The 25,311-nt window shown below is 34.6% G+C and overlaps 1 protein-coding gene across 2 annotated transcripts in view; it reads right to left on the bottom strand.

Annotated features, from left to right (window-relative positions):
- The window catches only part of LOC135141531 (lachesin-like), a 192,399-nt gene that overhangs the window by 15,636 nt on the left and 151,452 nt on the right, over window positions 1-25,311 (bottom strand). For both annotated transcript variants that reach the window (XM_064072712.1, XM_064072713.1), the window contains exons 5-6: window positions 14,256-14,384; window positions 5,751-6,044 (exon numbers count right to left, since the gene is read on the bottom strand). In XM_064072712.1, the coding sequence (XP_063928782.1) occupies window positions 5,751-6,044; window positions 14,256-14,384 (423 nt within the window). The remainder of the gene's footprint in view (window positions 1-5,750; window positions 6,045-14,255; window positions 14,385-25,311) is intronic.

Below are 25,311 nucleotides of genomic sequence, written 5' to 3'. Positions count from 1 at the left end.
TGTGTATATGTATAGAGATTGAGTCACTAAGCGGATGTTCCTTAATATCTGATTAATTATATTATTATTAGAAATAGAATAAAAGTAATAGACAAAACTTGTTCTGTTTTTGAGTTGTAACACACAACTTAGTTTTTTTTTTTACAAAACAGGCTATATATTTTACATATTATAAATGGTATCATCTTGGGCTTTACAATGATACTTTGTGTTTTTAAAATCATGGTGCGACGTTGGCACGTAATTTAAATTTTTTTCAAATTTGTCAGCAATACAATTTGTGTTGTATAGAGACAAACAAATGTATGAGCTTTGTTGTAGTATAAACAAAACTGAATCTTGATTCAAAGAATATATACATATATGCAAACCGTAAAATTTTATAATTTTCAAATTTCGATATTTCTGTATTTTCATATAAAGCACCTATATTTTATTAATACATTACGTACAACATATAGAAAACACAGAATAAAAAGCAAATTAAGGAGCATCAACAATAGAATGACGCCATCTCCAAAATTTACAATATCAAATGTTAATTAAATTTTATGGGATAATTTACTCTTGTACTTGTGATTTATGAATCTGTGTTGAGTTTTTACCCTCGACATCCAGATCTTTGGAAAAAAAAATCAAAATTGCGTAACAACATTTTGCAATTGTAAACCGTTAATCAAAATTTACTGTTTATCCCATCTCAAAAAATTTATGGCAACTCAAAATCTTGTTGAATAAATTTTATCTAAAAATGCGAAATCCAGTCGAAAATATATATAAAATATTAAGCATCCATACTTGTCTTTTATGAATGCATTCATATTTTTTAGAATTACTTATACAAGGGTGACTAAAAAAAATGATCAAATTAAGAAAATTTTAGTATACACTACTATTATTACTGGTATTACACGGCCCTATTCAAATTTATATATGTGTTCTTGATAAAGTATTGACGTCATCATATTTTGTTATGAAAAAACTCATTTGAAACATATGCATAGCATGCTCCTTTACCTATACTTTAACAGACCATATATATATTTTATTCTTTATTTTAACTTATTATAATTACTTATAAAAAATAAATTCGCAAAATTAAATTTTACAATTTTTCGAAGAATTTGTATTTGTTCGCATATACCTATTTCAGGGGCGAGGGAAGTTTTGTCTAAATAACTTTTTAGCATTTTCTTGTAAATGTTTTCAACATAATTCAAAAGTAAGTTACGGTTATAAAACCTAAGAAAAATCAAAGCAGAGAATGTATAGTCTCCGAAATACTACAAGGGTATATGGCCCCACTAAATTTAATAATGGGATGTTATAATTCCTTTTGTGCGACTGGTTACCGACTCAAGCCTAGCGTCATAAATCAAGGATTTGTTTCAATGTCTTGTCATCTCAATATCTACTGGGCTAAATGTTTTTGGTACTAACATTAAACCAAATACAATTTTTCTTTTACAACTGTGGATTTGCCTTCTTAACTGTTTCATTGTCGTCTTCACAATTTTATAACAGCCATATAACCTTGTAGTATTTCGGAGACTATATAAATAAGCTGTTTTATGTAAAAAAAACACGTTGTATGTTATGTCTCAAAAATAGAACATTCTGTTTATACCTAAATCCATGATTCGTTTTCAAGTTCGGTTGGTCAGCGTAGCAAGCTCTATTCGTAGTATTTTATGTAAGAATAGAGAATGTATTTCAGCAATTCCAACAGTGTGTACTGTTATTATCACGTGAATTTAGCAGCATTATGATACTTCTGAAGAGAATAAAACGACGGTTTGTTCTTGTAATTCTATCAATGAGAGAAATACGTATTTCTAAAAAAATTATAATTCATCTTGAACGCTCAAGGACTACGCAGTCATAGTAGATTCAGTGAAACAATGGGTGCTTTATACCACTTTTAAAAACAAAATCATGGCTTTTCTTTTATCTTTTGGACTAGAAGAGTGATCTGTGTTATCTCACGGCTATAAATACAACCACGATTTGTTGTGAAAATCCTATCGGCGAGTGAATCAAACTGTATTACGATACTTTTAAAACGAAATCATGATTCATTTTGGAGCTCGTTCGCTGAACTGAAGAGGCAATATTCATTTCAGTTGCGACGATAAATGTAAGCCGTTTTATGCTATTTTTAAAGATAACATTACAGTTTTTGTAAAATTTCTATTGTCTTTAGGATCAAAGAGGTTTTCTGAAAAACCGAGATCCTTTTAGCAATGAAACTGCAACCTTTTACGTTACTTTTAAAAGCAACACCAATTTTGGTTTTCGAGACTCTATACATCAAGTGCAACGAGTAGTATCATATGTAGCTTCTAAAAATAAAATTAGCGTATTCCTAGCTCACTTGCGATTCGTGTTTTTTAGAGAAAAAATCAATTGTTTTACGCCTTTTGTAAAAATAATATCGCAGTTATATCAGTTTTATAGCTGTGTGAAGCGAACTGCTTCTAAAACGAAATCAGAATCAGATTCTTTCGGCGATAAAGGCAAAACTCTTTTATTTTATTGCGAAAAACAAAATTACGTTCTGGTTTTGAAATTCTGTTAACGAATAAAGTTAGGTAACTTAAAATAACACTGTGATTTCTATTTGCGATTCTTTCAACCAGTATAGTTAGTTGTGTTATACAGCTTCTAAAAAACGAAATCGTAATTTGTTTTCGAAATTCTGACAGTCTCTCAAAGAGCACAACAGTCTTCTGTTTCATAGTTGTGCTTACTCTTATCAATTCTTTCATTACAATAAAATTTACTATACAGATATGATTATATAATTATAATTAAAATTACAACTATAAATTTATATAAATGTTTAGTAGACTATCTAGGTTTATTCCATAGGGAAACAGTGGAAAGAAAGAGAAAAATTTGCAAAGCAACAATAGACAGATAGTCGCATCTTAATTTTTTTTTTTTTGTAATAGATCAAGAAGCGACGAGAATGCAACTTGAAAAATACATGTAATTTCGTGTATTCACGCGGAAGCGACCGGCGGGTATACAAATAGCAAGTTTAAACTGTTCCATTCTAGGGAAGATGGGATGGTAGTGATGCAATTACGTCAACTTACCTGTTTAGTTAATATTAAATGATGCACACTAATTAACAAATGCAAACACTGGGGTTCATTGAGCTATCTGTCGAAAAATAGCTAAACACTGACTAGCTATGAAGTCGATATATTGGCAAAATGAATGGTCATTCCAGTAAATCTACGGTTTACATGCATACAGTGGCAAAATACATTGATGTTGTCGACACGAAACAACAGATTTAGTAACATCGTAACCATGCTAAGAGCTGCACTGGCAGCTAATGCAACAACCGCTTCTATTTGTCATCCGCAGTTCTACGTCTACAGAGGTAGGTATAAGCAGGGAAGGCGGGTTAGCCTATATACGTTAAGCGCCACTATGCTGATTTTACATCAAATCAAGTCTGTACGTCGTTATGTTTTCGATCCATTTAACTAATCGAACATCTGTCTGATGTGTTCAGTTCAAATCAAGCTCTATCCCTACACCGGTATGGAAATAAGGATAAATTCGTTGAGAGCGAGTGGTCGAGATGAATCGACGAATCCAGTTGATGGTCAGGGAGGATCTTGACAAATAGAACCCACGTAACCGACGACAGGGTATTTGGTAATTTGAATGATTTGCTCCCAACCGCAGCATCGACCTCACGGAAGCCCGTGCGATGGCAAAATGTAAAAACACAAAACCGTAATCTCACAAAACTCTCCCCCTCCAAACACAAATTTGACAAAACCGCGCATTTTCAAATTACCCACAAGTTTGTCTGGACAAGGACACGAGGTTAAAGCTAAATTTAAAGACAAGTTGAGTGACACACAAAAATGGAGACATTAATTTATCATTTTATTTTTCAAAAAAAAAAAACTAAAATACTTGACATTTTCTGTAGAATTTCATATGTTATTTGTACAAAATGGCGTACTATTTTTTTTTAATTTAGCACCGTTAAATTAATATATAAAATGATTAGATTGATGAAAGCTATCTCACATACGTGTTGAAGTCATGGTCTGTTATTACATGCCTAATAAAAATGGCACAATAAAAAATTCTAGTACAAAAAAAGAAAATTACCATGGATTTGTATTTAGTTCACTTGTAGTTGCTTTTATTGATCACGTATGACATATCTTTTAACAATACTGTGTGTAGTTTCACTGCACGACTTACAAAATTTAATGAAAAGAAGCAACACACATAGTACAAAAGAATCAATTCGTAACATAATCGATAAAATACAAATCCAGGAAAAGAAAAAGAGCAAAAATAAAAAAATTTAACAAATAAATGCAAACATTGAAATGAATATCGACATTTATAAAAACCCATACTGTACTATACATTTTTCATTTTTTGATATAGATTGAGTTTTTATGTGTTCATTCAATTCACGACGAATTCAAAATGCATTCAAAAAATTATTAGGATGCATTTTATTATTTTGTGGTGAATATAACCTACTCAAGTTGGCGTGCGAAACATCTATTTTGTCGGGGAGTAGTTTTTTGTGTTTCCACTGTTTTGTTTTTACATTTTGCTTTCTCGTAGAATCCAAGCTCGCTCAAATCGTGGATCCAATCCGCATCGAATACCTTTCTTCCAGATATTCTTACTCAACAAGTAACATTCATAAGAAATGAAATACGAGCGCGCATCTGTCCATGTTATTGTTGTATACAAGTTTCTTTGCGAAGTGCTTCCTAACGGTTTCCAGATATATAACCGCTGCCGTCTGGCGATTCCACTTTTATAGCAAATTGCTCGATAACGCGGTAATTTATGACTTCTAAACGGCCTTTTCCCACCATACTAATAATTTATTTCATTTAAACTTAATATTAAGATTCAACCGATACAAAACTACTTCCTCGCGGAACTGCCAAGAGCCAAAACATAAAAATCGCATTTTACTACAACCATTCGCTAAGTTTAACTAATTTGTGATCGCCTACACACAGGGAACACGTATCAACTCTCCTTTATAACTAGTTTATACCTTCGAGATAACTGACACGGGAACTCCGCTCAAACGCTTTTTGGACATTCCGCACAACACGCCTGCCTCTTTTCATTAGCATATCCTTTAACTAAACTTCTTTCCACAACTAAACAAAACAAGGTTACATTTTAAGGTTCAACCTGATTAATTAAATCATTGCACTAATCAGAAACAATTTACACGGAATTTTTGTGCCTCTACTGGCAACACAATTGAAATTATATCGTGCTCACACAAGAAGCTATCTATGCCTTCAGTTGGGTAGCGAACTTTTAATAATTTCTTTTATTGACGATTTAAACCAACATAATTTTTTCGTTCCAAAATTCACGTATTTTTCGTTAAAAAAAATGCTGCTGTCCTATTTTATGTCGTTTGATACGAAGTCAATACAAAAAAAAGTTAATTACTATGTAGACATACAAATAATCGTCGATTGCCATTAACTTCGACCTCTGATTGCTTTGCTAAGTGATTATTACGTTAATCAAGATTTATTATAAAAGTGGCGCAGCCTGTCGGATAAACTTAAGTAAACTTAAAAAATTACTCATTCCCTGCTTTCAGCAAGCACAAATTAATTACTGAATGGTTGTAGAATACTTTCTCGTTGAAATTCGAAATTTGACGCACCTCGCAAATCTCCACCTTAATTAATTAACCACAGAAAATAAGTACTCACTGTACAGTCTAATCGTCCCGTCCGTCTCTCCTCTCGGATTTTTTGCAACGCACTTGTAAGTTCCGTAGTCGTTCAGTTGTATATTGTTGATCGTCAGCCTCATGTGAGTCTTGTATGCGGGAGTTCCAATGGTGTTCTCCGCGTGATATTTCCTAGATTCGTGGATCATCTGTCCGTCTTCTCTTGTCCAGTAGTTCAGAGAACTCGGGTGCGCTTCGGTGAAACATTCCAGTGTTACGGAGTAAGCCAAAGGAGCACCAACGAGTTGGTGAGGGATCCACAGCATTGGTGGAACTGTAAGAAAAAATAATAACAATATTAATCAACCCCCAAGGTTGGCGTTAGGTGTATACAATTTTGCCTAAAATATATGGAAACGTGATCATTCTAAAACACTTTCAGTCTTCTGAGGGTAAGTAAAATAAAATTATTAAGTGATGAAGAAAGCTTAAAATAATGTCGAACGTGCTGTCAGTGTTGCCAGACGTAGGTGGAATTCCGCTACCGGCAGCGGAATTTTGCACAAAAAGCGGCGTAGCGGGGATGGCACAAAAAACTTCGAAATGTACAAGAATTTTTCACAACCTGATAATAATAACAATAAACATAATTTAAAAAGTATTTTACTGAAACATTTTTTAGTCTACTTCATTATTCAACCAATATAATATGTCTCTAGCTAGCTATATTTTTGCTCTCGTAATAAAGGGAAGAACTGAAAATTTTCAACATTGTACCGGTAAAAATCTGTAACATTATCAAAATTTACCGGACTTCTTTTGAATTATATGTGTCCAAACGGATACCTTCCCAATTAAAAAGCGTACCTCGAGGCTATAAATAGGGGCAACAATATTTCAGCCGTTTCATTTCATCGCTGCATATCGAATAAGTCAAATGAAAATTGAATTATTTTAACAAAATGTTAATACTTAAAATCTCCGATAAAACAATGAATCCTTAAAAAGTCTGAAATTGATTAAGCTTTGCTGCGACGGTCAACATACTATCATGAAACATAACTAAAACTAAACCACTTAAAAAAAATATTGTTATGGTTTTATCCGTTGGGAGCTACAGTTCCACAGACAGACAAATGTTTCAAGATTATAACATCTCTTTTTTTCGTCGAACTAAATTCAATATATTGGATTTGGGAACGGTTGCGATAGCACGTGGGGGTGGCGTACGTCAGTGACAAGCCCCTGGGCTAAGCGTTTTTTCACCTACATGGTTCATTCGCTCATTCATTAGTCATTCGCCTCCGACTCTTGGTACTCTCCCCGGTTTCCGACTCGTGAAAATTCACTTCGTTATGCGTCATAACTTATTTTAAACTCTTTTGTTGACTGCGGCGTATCAACAAATTTTAGGCAACAAATTCCACGGTGTGAAAACTCTACTGACCCAAAAGTACTGTGTAGGTGCCATCAAGAATTTATTCTTAAGTAACTTCGGGCAATGCCCGCGCTATTTCTGGTGTCTGTTGGTTGTAAATAATTGACGAACAGGGGACTGTCATTGGAATTATTATGTACGTCATTAGTACACGTCTATTAGCGTATGGCGGACGAACTTTTCCGAACGGAACTCTCGTTGTTTTACGCTGAACTGATTTTAATACTGCAATATCCCTCTGCAAGACAGACGCCCATATGGAGTTGGCGAACTCCAATAAGGGTCTTACGAACGTTTTTTAACGATTTTCGCCACTTGAGACGACCAAGATAGATTATACGTTACTAAAACCCCTAGATCTCTGGACCAAGCTGATACTTTTCCAGAAATATAATAAGCGGTCTTAGGGGTTTTACTACCTTGATAAAGAGCGTTACACTTGTCCTTGTTAAGAGGAAGCAAGAAGCCCCGAGACCATTTCAGTATGTCACCAAGATCTTCCTTGAGAAACATACTGTTACTACTTATGTTATACAACTTTATGTCGTTAACGTACATTGCAAACGGCGACTTTATAACATTTTTTAAATCAGCAGTGTAAAACCAAGAAAAGCAGAGGGTCCAAAACTGAGCCCTGTGGACCTCCGTTTAATACCTGCACCGGGTTACTTAGAGATGTTCCCACTTTTACTAGGAATGTATGGTTTATAAGAAATCCTTCAATCCATGGTAACACGTTACCTCTAAATGGAACTCTGTCAAACGCCTTTGAGAAGTCACGATATAAAACATCGATAGTATTTCCCACATCCAGTTCTTTACTCCACTCGGACAAGCAGCAGATAAGATTTGCCTGTATAGATTTCCCTGGAAGAAGTCTATATTGCTCCGATGGGATTAAAGAGTTATCTAATACAAATTTTACCATTTGGTCGTAAATTACTGACTCCATAACCATGACAACAATTGAAGTGAGACTAATCGGTATATAATTACTCGCGTCAAATTTGTCCCCATTCTTGAAAATGTAAATAGTTTGAATATGTAGTTTCGTCTCATTTTTATTTTTTTACCCGTTACTGATATAATAAAAGAAATGAAGTGACAGTGGTGTCTCTATACAGGATGATGAAACAATTACGTGCAAGCTCGATGGTACGTTGCTGATAAGGCTCTGAAGAACTCGAAGAAAATGGTTAAAAAATCCCTGAACCAAATTTTTTAAAATATCAAACTTCAAATTTGAAGAATTAACTTCGTAATTCTGATGTTTTAATGTGCATTTAATTGAAAACGTAAAATTTCCGTAAAAATTGTCGAAAATGACGTTTGTCAGACCAATTTGTGTTGATAATTTGGGTCGTCATCGAGAACTGTTTAAATTACTTGATTTTATCAATTTGGTTGGTTTCTGAGGTTATTTCACCATTTGGATTTTGATTAACTACGTTGGCGTGAGTGTTTTATAAACAATTCTAAGTCCTTGAGTATTAACATATTCTTTAAAGTTCGGTAAACACTTGGTTAAGAGCATTCAACCAAATTGGGAAACGTAAGAACTTTAATCTGTTTGTTTATTTGTAGAAGCTGGTTGCGTCTAGTTAAGTGAATTTTGTTTAATCAGATATGGTTAGTGCCGGTAATCCATTAACTTGTTATCGTTCTTAAAACAACGAATTAATTATCTATGATAATCTTATGAAGAGAAGCTGTAACGACTATGTGAACCGGAAAAAGAAGTAGGCCCCCTTTTTTGTATTAGGTATGTCTGAGTAAGAAGGTGTACACTTGTACCTAGTTTTTGGTACTTAATTAGTTTAAGCAAACTATTTTATTAAGCAAGAATTTTAAAAACGTTAGTAATGCCAATTTATCAGTTATTACAGAAGATTAATAATCTTGTTTATGAGCAAAGGAACAATGTTGGACCTAGACTAGGTCTTTGGCGTACACCGGAAGATGGAAAAAATAATTCAGTAATACAATTTCGATAACTTTCACAGTTTTTACGACCGATTAAGTGACGAATAACTGTATTTCCCAAATCGATGGAAAAGAAGAGGTTTTCCGAATCAGATTAAGTGAACAGGACGATGTTTTAAAGAGGAAAAAATACAAATCGATTTTTGTGAAATTGACATGACGTAACCTATATTCACCTACAACCAGAGAAATAGCTAAATGTGTTTTCATTATAGTATGCAAAACAGCAGCGAACTTCAGCACGAATACTGGGTGGTGATATTTCACGTTCTTGGGAGAGAATGGCCCGCTAAGCGACAGTAACAGGAGCCGAGAGAACCGAGCTGTTTACATGATCATTTACTTTTCTAACATCTTTAAATGCATAACATCCTCTCTACTCCAAGCTTACTGCCGTACTTTCCTAAATTGCTTTTCTATTTCAGCCAAGTAATTGACTATAAGTCAATTACCATTTATTTCATAACCAATTCAATTAGTAACGCTGTCAAGCGATAAAGCAGAAACAGCGATTTTTAACTATCCAGAAGCTTGGCTGCTGAGTTCTTAACACTTTCTTTGTTCAAGTAGATTGTATTTAACGCCAAACCGTGCAGTCTCGATTCTAACTTTATTTTTATTGATACTGATGCTGAGGCACTATCTATATCTTTGTCTACTCTGAAATATATAGTCAGCAATTTGTCTATGCAAATGATTCGACGATAACTTAAGAATCCTTATCGAAGTTACTCTCATAAAAAATTATTAGATGTTTCTCTTCCCGAACTCTGGTAAAATTTGGTTAATTATCATCATTTAGCCAGGGGGCAAAAAGTATAGTGGAATTTTAAAAGCATGAATAATCGCTACCCCAGCGATTTAGATAAAAGCATGAAAACAAAACACGGTTGAAGTTAGTTAAGTACAGTTCACTAAAGACTTTCAGTTTGAAATTCTCTATCAGAGGCACTGCAGAATTGACTTTAGCGTCTTTATTTGAGAATGAAACTCATTGATTAAAATGCGCATTTTACCCTTCAAGGTAGTTTCTATTTATTTTCTGGAATACGAATGAAAGTGTATTGTCGGTTTTAATTGACATTCAGGTTTTTTAAAGAAATTTTCTTTAGGGTTGTGATTAATACCGCCCCTACTCGTGCAATATGCACTAGGATTTCTGAATAATCGTACATCCATAATAATTAATGCTATGTTTATATTCGACTAATCAACATGAGATGCATTGCTAAACTTGATGTGTGCTGGTTTTGAGGCCAATCGATTCAGATACATTAGTATTCTGTACTTGTCATTTATTAATATAAAAAATGACCTAGCTATCTTTGTCTAACACAATAAGTCACGTCTCAAGTTATTTCTTGTTTTAGGTAGCGCGGACCCAACTTTTCTCATGTCAAAGTATCAGTTAGTATTAAAAAGAATAATATGGTATTGAAAATTGAGAAAACCACACAGAACGGCCGTAAAATAGACGGGTGAATTCAGATAACAGAGCACAGTGTTAAAAAAGAAAATAGTCTCACCCCACAACACCTGAATCAATCGTAAGCCGATCGGTCAGAGCTTCTCAACATTGTAACTAGTTGTTCCCACTTGCTTTCCCCGTTTTCACAAGCCATAAAGTAAAAAGTCAGTCATCGTTTACGTTCTACGTAAGAGGGTAAGAAGTACGACCATAATTCTGTTCAAGAAAAAAAAAAAAAAAGATGCATATTGATTGTGACATAGGTGCTGCATTCCTCCAAGTATGCAAGAATTTCACGTTTATAGCTTAAATGAAGGATCCTTTTTCTTTATAAATATGATTATTTAATTTATTTTCTTTTCGAGAGTGGCATTGTTTAAGGTTGCATGTTTGTCGGTTTACTCCGTCAAATATTCGCGCCTGCCTTGTCGGGCGCTTGGCATTTTTTCCAACGTTTCCTTTTTTGCGGCGAAGTTAACCACTCCAGTTATGCACGATCTTAGATAAAAAGCAAATATGTGTTTCGGGAGCAGAGTATGCGTCTAACGTAATCTTTATGAAAATTTCGGACGGTGCAAAAAGTTGGTGTAGCGACATCGCATTGAGGTTGTCATTCGTGTTATCGATAACATTTTGTAGTAACACAATAAAACATAGTGAAACAAAACCGACACTTTAGCACAGTATATGATCAATTAATCACGTGGTGAATATGATGTCAGCATGACAGTATGGGCGTCCTATTACAATCACCTCTTGCAATTAATTATTGACGTAGTGGTCCCCGTTTCAAGCCACAGAGCATTAAAGGAAAACAATCCTTTCTTGTAGTTACACAAACGTTAATTAAATCAGCAGTTTGCAAATCCAGTAACACTTTGTGTACATTATAAAAACACGAAGAAACAGCTTGTTGATTTTGGTTGCACGAGATTTATTCTACTCTCTTTTTCTAGGCTTGTACATACTAAATTCTTATTTAGTCCCTCTTGAATAAATGTTAATGTTTGCCACATCGAGGAAAATAGGCAAAAGTCCATTTCGATAAAACTGTTTACTCCTGTTGACTAAAATATGTCAATTATACCCACAATCTGCAGATTTTATTACTTGAGTTATATCGTCGGGTTAATTTCAGCGATTTTCCGCACAAACGAAAAACCAACTGAGCGTTTGATTCCTAGAAGTCCAGTAGAAAACAAATGTGCAAGCTCCTACTGAATACAAGAGGGCACTAATATCAAGTCCACTTCTTCTGCAAGACTTGGAATGTTCAATTCGCCTCATCAAAGATATTCCACGGTCATTTCACTCGTAAACTGGACTACGTATGTGTAGGTATTATACATCTCCGAAAAGCCGGCAATAGTATAGACGAAAAATGTTCTTGTGTGTATAAACTGTACATATACGTCATTTTTACGAATTTCATAAAATTATTCATGCATATTTTCTAAACCCTAATTTCTTTCAATGGGCAGAATATAGAATTTCAAATACAACAAATCAAGAAGAGAAAATGAAAAACAAACGATAGTAACAATCTAACATTGCAAATGTAACTACAATATGCCGTTGTTTGAAGTCGATCAGTGTCTCCAAATAAAATACTTTCTGTATATCTCATAGTTTATCGTAAAGTATTGCTATTTTTCACAAAACAAGTATTGTTGGGTTATAAAGAAAAATTATATAAATATAAATATGAATCGCTTACTGTATATGAATTTTTGATCATATTATATTTTGAGATGACCATTAAAATTTTAGGTAAACTGTTCCCTAATTAGCGTAAAGGCTTAACGTCGCGTTATTGTCCGAAGAAAAATGTTGTTACGAACGTGGTTAAATTCGTCCGAACCGTAAGGGAATTACAGCCACATCCGACTATGGAAACGCTTCCGAGTAGAATAAGTTTTGTTGGTCCCGCTGTTGGCGAAATTTTAATACGACCGTAGTCAAAGACATGGTTATACAAGTGATAGAACTATATCACAGCAATATGACGTATATTTTTACATATTTTTTCCTTTTAAGTACAATGGTGCAATTGCACTACTGCTAAAGAAGCAGTTTTATAAAATATGTTACAGACGCAGTCTCATATTTAATAGCTCTCTCTTTCTTGTGTCAAAATAGGCATTCTATACCTACGTGCTTTATTAAAGTGTGTAGTTACGGGTTGATGATTTTCCGAGCATACGCTAGGAAGTACTGTAATGGGATCCATCGGACAAATGGATATTTTCATGTTTTCTCGACGTTTCATAACCCCCAGAGTATAATCAAATCTTTCATTTCATTTCAATTTTGTCATCTTTCTGTCTGTCTGTCTGTTTCTCTGTCTGTGTCCACGTGCCCTTGATGCTTCTGTTTTTTTAATATATTTCATTACTCGTTAGGTATTTACTGACATTAATTATTCTAAGAAGAATTATAGTTATCTGACAACTTGCTAGTATCTGCAGAACATCAGATTGACTCAATTCACTCGTAAAGTGCTGCTGGTGCATTTAAATGTTCAATGTAAAAGTTCTCAATTTTTCGTTCTACTTTGTGATAAAAATGTGGATATAAATGTGTAAATTTTGTTCTTTTTCTAGAATAAAAAATGCAAGTTTTGCACTTGGAGGGCTAAATTTGTTCGTTTTCAATACTTTGTTGCAAGATTCTGAAACCAAATTCTTTATTATAAATATTTTAAACTATTCCATAGCGTCAGTTCTACCTCGACTTAAATTTTGAGGGTGAAGAATAACCATTAGAAAATTTAAACTTCTTCCAACTTTAACAAATAACATTGTGCCTAATACCTCAACTTCTAATTTAAAGTTGAAGTGTTCTGCGATGAAGAGGAGGAAGTAATGGGTTAAATTTATCCCTCAGTAACTTGAGCCGTCGAAAAAACGTACATACAGACAACAACGATCTTAACATACCTAAATATAAGCAAAGGAACCGGCAAATTTAAACAGATGTTTGCGTTCCAAATCAAGTCCTTTTAAGGTAAGGTTTTGTTTGGGGAAACAGTCGAATTGGCGTGGCTGTCAGATCGCCGCATTTGTCAGAGAAATGACGGAAAGAAAATACTGTAGATGTGTTCAGGAATAATATTGTAAACGGTCGAAGTGACGAAGTAAAGAAGTTCGTTAGGCACCTGCAAGCGCGAACTTTTGAAAGAGACAAATGTCCCCGCCATCAGCTGACCATTGTATAACAGTTGAGTGTATAATTTTACTACGCCCTTTCTCGCCCTATTGTAATCCGTGACAGTATGAATTGCAGAGCAGTTCCTGTAGCACAAAGGATACAAATTTATATAGTTGAGTGCCGACCAACTGCTGAAGTTAGTGTTCACAAATAGTCGAGGTGATAGTTAAAATAGAGAAAAATGGCGAGTGCATCATTCCCCTGTCTTATTTAGTTTGAGCACATTCACCTCATCGGTTTTCGTGAACATTCTCATTTATTATGCTGCAGAGTGTACGTTGGCAAACGTGTACATAGTTCGCAACAAAAACAGAAGAGCTTGTAATATGGCAAAAATAAATATTGAACGCGGCTGAACATGTACACAGGACGAATAAAAACGAGACAAGGATGGGAAGAAAAAAGTGGGGCTAGATTTAATTGGAATTTTCAAGAATGATACTTACAGTCGACGCTAACTTTGATTCTTTTGCTCACAGTGGGGGGCACTCCATTACTGGCTATACACAAGTAAGCTCCCATGTCTAATCTTGAAATTCTAGTTAATTCCAATGTTTCTCCTTCCCACTCGGATACTGAAAAATTAATACAAACACAATAACTAAAGCAAATAATGGAATGTAATTTCAATTACGCTCTTTAAATATATTATATTTGGAGGTGGAAGAACGGGAACAAATTTGGTTAATACTGCAAATTAAATTGTGTGTACAGTCAAGTACATTAAAACGTCCACACGAAAGAATCCGCCAAGAGCTAGACTTGGAGAGGCATTATTAAATATTAAATTTACACGTAGAACTTATTACGAAGGAAATATATTTTTGTGTGTTAACATACAGACGCTAAAGTTTTCCAGAATATATATATGGATATTTCTGAAATTACCAAAAAATGAGGAACGGAATAGGTGTCAATTTTAATATATTTTTTCTGCCATTATATTTGTAATATTCAGTTCTAAAAATGAATAAGCGATGCCGTTTGTAAATTTCACTATCACGTTTACTACAGAAAAAAAATGTCCACGCGTTTCGCATTATCTGGACAATGCTAACGTGGTTGGCGAAGCGCGTCAACAATTTTTGTATACCGTTATGCAAAAAAATATCCCTATTTTACTGGTAAGATTTTCGTTAATATTGTTACGTTGATCGGTAATTAAAATCGACTAACTATACAAAGATTATATACAGTATAATTCCAACTCGACTGGAGTAGATATGACTAGACACAAATTCTCTTCTCATTTACTGGAGTCGGCTAGCTTGCTTTCGACAGTGGTACCTATTTAAATAATCTTGTGTTCCTCTGGATTGTTCGCGAACGCCGCTTCGAGGTTATTCTGGAGCTTGTGTTAACCCGCTCCAGGCGATATTTAATAATGACTAAATAAGAATTATCATATTCAGAACGTTCAATACATACAAAGTGGTAGGCGGCACGCTTCCATGATCTATTTCGCCCCTATAAACATTATAGAAACCCTGTATGTGGGTTTCTATAGGATCGCAATATGCGACATGAAGAAAGGAAGAGTCAATCACGTGCTAAACTCGAGTAGTCGAGAGCTAATTGTAGTTACAATAAAGTGTTAGGAGCTGCAGTAATTAAAACTGGTGTAAAGTTTAAGAACCCAACTGGCAACATTAAGGGTAAGTGTTTGGTGGGTCATTCGAAAGCTCAACCTGCCGTACTGCACAGCATATTATATTATATATGCTCTAAGAATGAGAACAAATTTGTTAACACTGTAAATTAAATTATGCGTACAGTCGAGTGCATTAAAGCGTCCGCGGCGAAAGAATCCGCGAAGAGTCAGACCTGGAGAGGCATTATTAAATATTAAATTTACACGTTGAAGTTATTATGAAGGGTGGCTTGCTTCAACAGAATACTTCCATGACATGTTACGAGATTACGTGCGTCGAATAAAAAAAACCTGCCCTTTAAACGAAACTTGCGAATTTATTTTGGCCCATATTGATATCACGTTGCGTCAGGACAGCTTATTTTTTAATTAACAACTCGAATTTATTTTTTGGTCTGACATGAATTATTTCGAGTGTTACTGCGAATAAATTAAAAAAATACACATTCTTGTTTCTCCGCCGATGAAAACTTTTCCGCGTATCATAATTAAGTTTAGGCTAATTACGGTGATTTACGGCGCTGTTTCTACCGAAAATGATTGCCGAGCTGTCACATCCCCTTTGAATCGATTACTTGATGGAGCCAACAAAGCGTGCTACGTGCATAAACATTAAACAAATTGAAATCAGACGTAAATATTTTGTGGGCGCTATTTTTAACCCGAATTTTTATTTTGGACAGCAATTAAAAAGGATTCAAATCAAGGCGTGATTACAAGCTGTGTGGGGGGAATTGTGACATTTATTAAGTGCTTTATCACGGTGTATACACAATACAACGGCGTGCTCATAAACTACGCAACAAAACACTCAAATATACGATCCAAGTTAGACATTATTTAACAATAATCTATACACTCGTTTCAATTTTTCATTTCCACCTTTGTTTTTCTTTTTTGTTTTTTGTTGTACTTAACCTGTAGCAAACTCGAATTTAGCTCTTAATTTGCTGGATAATGAGCCACAAACCACGCGGTACTTTTTGTACATTAAAGTTCCCCGTTTTGTATGACTTCCTTACGACTTCCTCGACTCACTTAAATTGACTTCCTGTAACTTCCTCTACAAACTTTATCGGGTTCTCTTCTTTATGTTTAATTCTTTTTAAAATGAGACGATTGATGACTCTCTTTTCTTACTTTAAACTAACGTAACCTGAACACAGTATTCATAGGGTCTATATTATAATTTTTCACACTTCTAATTAATGAATTTTTTACTTTCCGAGCGTAAGCTAAGGAAGTATAGTGATCGGGTCCGTCGGGCGACTTGTCAGTTTCATGTCTTTTCGACATTTCGTGACCCCTAGAGGACAAAAAAAGTGATTTATTGTTTCCGTCTGTCGATCTGTCTGGTGTCTATGTCGATTTCTATTAGACACGTAATCTTCGAAACTACTGGACTAATTGTTGTAAAATTTTGTATACATATTAGGAATATCATATATATGGTTAAACGCTAACCAAAATTTAGTTAATCATCCCCACCAACAATTTGATGACGTAATTTCAAAGAATTCTATCGTAAAATGATTTAAATGTTAAACAACAATGTACTCCCTTGCTTGTGGTGGACGAATCCGTTTTGAGTTTGTTCCGTAAACGTCCAAATCTTCGTAAAAAAATTAATAGAATATAATAGCATTTTACCACTTGGCCGTTTTTCTTGTTTTCCTCCCAAATTTTTTTTGATCAAATTAAGAACGAGTCACCCCATTTTTTCGGAAATGTGAGAATACGCACATCTTTATTTAATAATGATAAAATAAGAATATTCAGAACATTCCGTTCGATTGTGTCTTAATTAATAATTTTAGCCTCCTGTTTTGAGGAGACGACCTTTTTCAAATCAAATTTCTATGTGACGTTCTTTCGATGTATAAACATAAACAATGAATTTAAGCTTGTTATTAGTGCTGAGAGGACATTTTCCCCGTTGGTTATTTGCTTTAAATTTATTTTACGTCATCCATACTTGGGGCTGCGGAGGTGTTATTTATGTTGCTAGTTTTTACTTTATAGAAGTGAACACAAAAACGAAAATTGTAAAATCAAATTTTATTTTTTCAACAAGCGGGATTTGTCGGAACATGATTCAAGGGCAAGGGAAGTTTTGTCGAAATAACCTTCGACCCATTTTTTTATACGAGAAAATTATCTTGGATACGCGTAACATTTTGACATAAGTATTAACTTCCCAAGAGGCTGCAATAACACATTTACATCAGCTATTAAACTGTTATTGAAAAATTGGTCTAAAGAGTTTAGACAGTACTTCCCTCGCTGTCGGAAACTTGACGACTGCATGCCTATTGTGTTTTTTTTCTCATTACATTTTTGTAGTGGGAATTTAAAAAAAATTGCGATGACGTCATCAACATTTTTGCAAGGACACGTATATCAGTTGGGATAGATGTAGTGTAATACTAAGAATAAAATTATTGTATTCCCAAATTTTCGGGAAAATGAATTGGGTCGTTTTGAATATTGATTTCTTATAATCAATAAAATAACGAAACAATTTACTCACGTATACGGCGCCGGTGTGTAATATCTAGAGAGCGGATTTCTGTCGGGCTAGGCAAGGCCAAACTCGGTACGGCTCGTACGGGATGCGAATTCATTGCGGTTGCGGACTGCACTTCGTTTATTTGAGATTAGAATAACGCTGTTTCGTTGCACTCTGCTGTTAATTCCCGTTCTCATTTACTTAGCCGTTTGATTAATAAATCGTTCATTATATTTATGGAATTAGTACCGATTAAATTCAGTGATTATCTATCACCCGGCGATCCAGCACGTCCCCCCCTATAATCGTGACGTAGCCCGACAGAAATCCGCTGTCTAGTAATATGAAAGGCAACTGAAAATCGTTTATGTATAAACATTCTTAATTTAAGATGACAAGCGTAACAGCATACGTGAGAGTCAAACAGAGAAACTGTAAACAAAACGACCATCGGTTTTATTGCTTCGACTTCCACTTATTATATAAAACATTGGGTTTTATTTTAATTCTTGACGGTGAAATTCACAATTGGTTGATTATAAACATGTCTATTCCACATTCGCGGAACCAAGTGAGCGCATAAAACAAATGCAGGTCTGTAATGTTAAAGTCGATGTAAATAAGCGTGCTACCCTTATGTTTCAAACAGAGTTTTTCCTTTAACAAATTTTGTGTCTACCAAATTAGGTTGGTTGGGGTGTAATACTAATAATAAGTGTTGCCTTTAATTTAATCAATAAAATAAATTGACTTCATTAATTTTTTTGAACCACCTCTTAAGAAAATCTAAAAAATATGAATGGAATGATAAATCAAAAGTACAAACTCATCATAGTTTTTGCATTTTAGATAGGATTTATTCAGCAAAATTTAAGGGTGACGTCATCAATTTTTTTAGGAGGGATGAACAAATACATTTTGAACAAAAGTTTACCATGCTTATAATAACTTTAAAATATTCCCAAGATTTCAAAGCATTCGGTTTTGTAATTCCTGATTAAATCGATAAAATAAATTCACGCATTCATTAATTTTTTTGAGTCACCCTGCATATGCAAATCCAAAAATATGAATGGAATGATATATCACAAGTACAGACTCATCATATTTTGTACATTTCAGACACGATTTATTCGGCAAACTTTTGAGCTGACGTCATCAGTTTTTTGTAGAAGATAACCAAATATATTTTGACTAAAAATTTATTATGCTCTTTATAACCTTAAAACATCTGCAAGATTTCAAAGCATTCGGTTTTGTAGTTCCTGATTAAATCAATAAAATAAATTTACGCATTCATTAATTTTTTTGAGTCACCCTGTATATGCAAATCGAAAAAATTTGAATGGAATGATAAATCACAAGAAGAGACTCACCATATTTTGTACATTTTAGATAGGATTTATTCAGCAAAATTTTGTGGTGACGTCATAAATTTTTTAGGGGGGACGACCAAATACATTTTGATCAAAAATTTACCATGCTTATGATAATTTTAAAATATCTTCAAGATTTCGAAGCATTCGGTTTTGTAGTTCATGAGTAAATCAGTAAAATAAATTTACGCTTTCATTTATTTTCTTGAATCACCCTGTATATGCAAATCCAAAAAATATGAATGGAGTGATAGATCACAAGTACAGACTGATCATATTTTGTACATTTTAGATATGATTTATTCGGCAAATTTTCGAGCTAACGTCATCAAGTTTTTGGAGGGGATAAGCAAATATATTTTGACTAAACATTTATTATGCTCTTTATAACCTTAAAACATCTGCAAGATTTCAAAGCATTCGGTTTTGTAGTTTCTGAGTAAATCAGTAAAATAAATTTACACATTCATTAATTTTTTTGAGTCACCCTGTATATGCAAATCCAAAAAATATGAATGGAGTGATAGATCACAAGTACAGACTCATCATATTTTGTACATTTTAGATATGATTTATTTCACAAACTTTTGAGCTGACGTCATCAAGTTTTTGGAGGGGATAAGCAAATATTTTTTGACTAAAGATTTATGATGCTCTTTATAGCCTTAAAATATCTGCAACATTTCAAAGCATTCTGGTTAGCAGATTAAAAATTAAATTTCAAAATGTTGTTTTATAATTTTGATTTTTTTTCCAAAAAGCTGGACGTTTCGGCTGAAAAGTCGATTCGGAGTTGTAAACTACATGTGTAGGACTATGTTATTTTATACAATTGAAAACCCATTTACTATGTACAATTTTGAAGTGACGTCATCGCATTAGTCTGATCATGATATTCTTAATATAAGTACAAAATTTCACAACAATCGGTCGAGTACTTTCGGAGATTATCTGTCTAATAAAAATCCGGGACGGCAGACGGACAGACGGACAGACGGACAGATGGACAGACGGACAGACGGACGGACCGACGGACAGACGGACGGACCGACGGACAGACGGACGGACCGACGGACGGACAGACGGACGGACAGACGGACAGACAGACGGAAATAGGAGACCTATTTCTTCGTCTTCTAGGGGCCATGAAAGATCGAGAAAACGTAAAAGTAGAGAGTCGGCCGACGGACTCGATTACAATACTTCGTTTGCTTACGCTCGGGAAGTAAAAATGAAAGAACACGGTGGGCGGGGTTAAGTTTAACTTTTTTCCACAATCTTTTATTTACAGACAGTAACCCCGCCCGCCCACCCTCTATTTTATTAGAATCTATTTTATTAGCGTAATTTGTCAAAATTAGGCTTTTTTAAAATCAAATTTTATGGGTATAATTTTTCAGAAAAGCAGTATTTGTTGGGCTGTATTTCAGAAGCGAGGGAAGTTCTGTCGAAATAGCCTTCGACCAATTTTTTAGCCTATACATTGTAAATTGACAAATGTAAACAATGTCTAGAAAAAGATTTCTATGAATATTTTAGTTGCCAATAATACATTGATAAATTAAAGATTTAAATTGTGACGTCGCGAATCGTGACGTCACGACATATTCAAACAAAGGAATAGCTTCCCGAACATTCCCGAACGTGTTGTTGCGTCAGCCAACCAGTATTTAACAATTTTTTTAGCCTGTACATTGTAAATTAACAAATATAAACAAACAATGTTTAAAAAGATTTATATAAAAATTTCAGTTGCTAATAATACATTGATAAATTAAAGATTTAAATTGTGACGTCGGGAATCGTGACGTCACGACATATTCAAACAAAGGAATAGCTTCTCGAACATTCCCGAACGTGTTGTTGCGTCAGCCAACCAGTATTTAACAATTTTTTTAGCCTGTACATTGTAAATTAACAAATATAAACAAACAATGTCTAAAAAGATTTATATAAACATTTTAGTTGTTATTTACATATTGATAAATTAAAGATTCATATTGTGACGTCGCGAATCGTGACGTCACGACGTATTCAGACAAAGGAATAGCTTCCCGAACATTCGCGAACGTCTTGTTGCGTCAGCCAACCGGTAATTAACCAATTTTTTAGCCTGTACATTGTAAATTAACAAATATAAACAAACAATGTCTAAAAAGAATTATATAAACATTTTAGTTGCTAATAATACATTAGTAAATCAAAAATTCATATTGTGACGTGGCTAATCGTGACGTCACGACGTATTCAAACAAAGGAATAGCTTCTCGAACATTCGCGAACGTGTTGTTGCGTCAGCCAACCGGTATTCAACCAATTTTTTAGCCTGTACCATTGTAAATTAACAAATATAAACAAACAATGTTTAAAAAGATTTATATAAACATTTCAGTTGCCAATAATACATTGATAAATTAAAGATTTAAATTGTGACGTCGGGAATCGTGACGTCACGACATATTCAAACAAAGGAATAGCTTCTCGAACATTCCCGAACGTGTTGTTGCGTCAGCCAACCACTATTTAACAATTTTTTTAGCCTGTACATTGTAAATTAACAAATATAAACAAACAATGTTTAAAAAGATTTATATAAACATTTCAGTTGCCAATAATACATTGATAAATTAAAGATTCATATTGTGACGTCGCGAATCGTGACGTCACGACGTATTCAGACAAAGGAATAGCTTCCCGAACATTCGCGAACGTCTTGTTGCGTCAGCCAACCGGTATATATACAGGTCGGCGGCCACTTTTGGGCAGTCTGAGTTGAACGTTCACCACGTGAAGACGTCTGTTCCGAATAAGGAAAGTAAGGAAACAATTTCGCAACTAAGTGGCGAATTTATTTATTTATTTATTTTTAAAATTATTCGTTGTGTATAATAATAACACATGGTGATAAATGACAGATTTACAATTATTAATGAAATCAACTCGTGCAAACACTGCTAAGAAACTATCATGACACAATTAAATAATATTTAAACAATTCAATTTGTCTAAACATTGTTGAATTGCAATTTTCCGGGCAAAGTATGAAAAATAATTTTAGTAATCTCATGGTGACACACCATGACGTCACTGTCACGTGACCACTTGAGCAAAGGCACGGTCTTCGGTCCGTTGTGTTCAGTTTTGATTTCGATCTGGTGGCAGCAACGTCGGAGCATTCGGAGCCCCGTTCTGGCGTAAAACTACCACGTTTTCGCGAATTTCTAATTGATTGATAATAAATAATAATGAAAATGTTCTGCATTAGCTCTGTGAACACGAAACAAAGTGTGCATTTTTCCAAAAATTCCCAAACACGGAGTAAATACGGTTGTAGTTTTAATTTATATATACTGTTTAAATATGATAAGTATTAATTAATATAATTAAAGCCGTTTTCCTACAAACGTGAACATATTAAAAACGTGCAATGTTCCGGTCAAAATATGAAAAATAATGTTTGCAATCTCATCGTGATGTTTGATGACATCACTGTCACGAGAGCCACCTGAACAAATATTGCGGTTTTCGGTTAGTTTTGATTTCGGTCTGGTGGCAGCAACATCTGAGCATTCGGAGCTCCGTTTTCGCTTAAAAGTAGCCCGTGTTCGCGAATTTCTAATTTATTGTTTTTCTCATGGCAAGACGCACTCCAGACCTCCTCGTATTGTTTGGTTCTTGCTGGGCAACAACAACGAGCGAGCACAGTCATCGCTCTTTGGTGGCAAACGTGGAGAAATTTGTATATTGTAACTTTTGTAATTGAACCATTTTGTACTGTATATTGTATGTGTTACTAACTTAACTTGGGTCTTGCCAATTTAGCTCCAGTGGTGCAAATGCTTTGTTTTCACGGTGCATTTGCTTGGGTTTTAATTTTGCAACAGTGCATTCTTTGGTTCCGAGACTGAATTCTCCATGTCGTCAGACGCTCTGGCCTGGGGGGTTCTGTTGGCCCTTAGACGCTGGGTCATCATCCTAAAAGGATGAGGTTCATCATCCGAAAAGGATGAGGTCAGTCGGCCCTGTATCTATGCGGCTGCATTCTCCCTTGGTCGTGTGAGCGCTGCGACCTATAGATTTCGTTTCGAGTTCCATCGGTGTGCTTGCTTGGGTTTTCATTTTGCAACAGCGCATCCTTTGGTTCCGGGTCGGAATTCTCCATGTCGTCAGAAGCTCTTGGTCTGGGGGGGTTCTATTGGCCCTTAGACGCTGGGTCGCATCATTCTTTAAGGATGAGGTCAGACGGCCTTGGATTTATGCGGCTGCGTTCCTCTCTTGGGCGAACGAGCACTGCGACCAATAGATTTCGTTCCGAGTTCCATCGGTGTGCTTGCTTGGGTTTTCATTTTGCAACATTCTCAATTTTTGGTGCAATTTCTTCCGGTGATGAATTGGGTACTAACTTTGCATTTGTTTTGTATCTAAATTGTATCTGTATTTGTAGTGTATTCTGTATTGTAGTTAGATTGTAGGTACCTGTATTGTATTTCTTTTGTATTGTACTGTATAACGTTCTATCCCTCATTAACAAATCCTAGCCCTCTCCTTTCCTAGCGAGATCTGCTCCAGACCTTCCCGTGGTTCTTGCTGAACATCAACTATCGAGGACAGAAAATTCAAATTCAAAACCAGCAAAGTTTCACAAAAATCTTGAAAATCGCTCGTTGGTGGCCAACGTGGAGCAAAAGAGACTTTTGTAACTCAACTAACTTTGTTAACTTTGTATTCTTAAGGAAACAAAAATGTATTACATTTAATTTATTATTTATAAGGACAAATGTGAAGACAAGTTGTTAACAAATTTTTCCTTCATTTTCCTTTTTTTCCTTGGCAACTTCTACCTTTAATAGGAGTCGTTTCTTTGATAAGCGTCATCACTAAATCAGCAATGTTAGTGTTTTGTAACATTGCGTTGGCACTATTGATAAAAGATCTATGCTGCGATGTATCGGTGAAGTTGGTGGGCCAAAGCTATACATTTTCGCGATATAATTAAATAAAATTTAAACGTAATTAATATAATTCATAATGTTTAAATATGATAACTATTAATATGTGATAATTAAACTGAAAACCATTTTCCTAAGAACACGAGGTTAGCAAAAACAAATTAGTTTGTTTAAACGTTGTTAAATTAACCCCGAAAATGTACAATTTCTGAGCGAAAATATGAAAAATAATTTTTGCAATCTCATCGTGACGTACGATGACGTCACTGTCACGTGACCTACCTGATAAAAGGTCACATTTTTCGGTCCTCTGTGTTTAGTTTTGATTCCGGTCTGGTAGCAACAACACTGGAGCTCCGTTTTGGCTTAAAAGTAGGGCTCTTTTCACGAATTTCTAATTTATTTATTAATAAATATTAGTGAAAATGTGTTGTATTAGTAGTGTAAACACGAACGAAATGGATATTTTTCCGAAAAGGACCGAAAACAGGGTAAGTACGTACGACCTCAGTTTTAATTTATCGGATTCCGTGATTCGTTCACTCGACAATGTTTAAATTTTGGGAAAATTTTCGAAACGATTGAAGTTGGTTGATCAAAGCTATACATTTGCACGATATTAATTTATAAATTTTAAACATAATTAATATCACTTATAATGTTTAAATATGATAAGCATAAATAAATATGATAATTAAATCGAAACTCGTTGTCCTACAAGTCCGAAATTATTAAAAACAAATCAATTTGTTTAAAAATTGTTAAATTATCCCCGAAAATATGCATTTTCCCGGCCAAAATATGAAAAATAATTCTTGCAATCTCATCGTGACGTACGATGACGTCACTGTCACCTGAGCTAGCTGTCCGAAGGTCACGTGTCGCGGTTCTTTGTGTTCACTATTAATTTCTGTTGGATGGCGGCAAGATTATCGCGTCGTTTTGGCGTAAAAGTGCGGCGTTTTAGCGAATTTCTACTTTATTATTAATAACTATTGCGGAAAATATGTCAAAATT

This window comes from Zophobas morio, unplaced genomic scaffold, assembly GCF_036711695.1.
Source record: "Zophobas morio isolate AGI-343-1 ecotype UQ-CSIRO unplaced genomic scaffold, CSIRO_AGI_Zmor_V1 ptg000044l, whole genome shotgun sequence".
Classification (NCBI taxonomy): domain Eukaryota; kingdom Metazoa; phylum Arthropoda; class Insecta; order Coleoptera; family Tenebrionidae; genus Zophobas; species Zophobas morio.
Note: the sequence above shows the minus strand (reverse complement) of the source record. Positions and strands in the feature narration are given on the sequence as shown.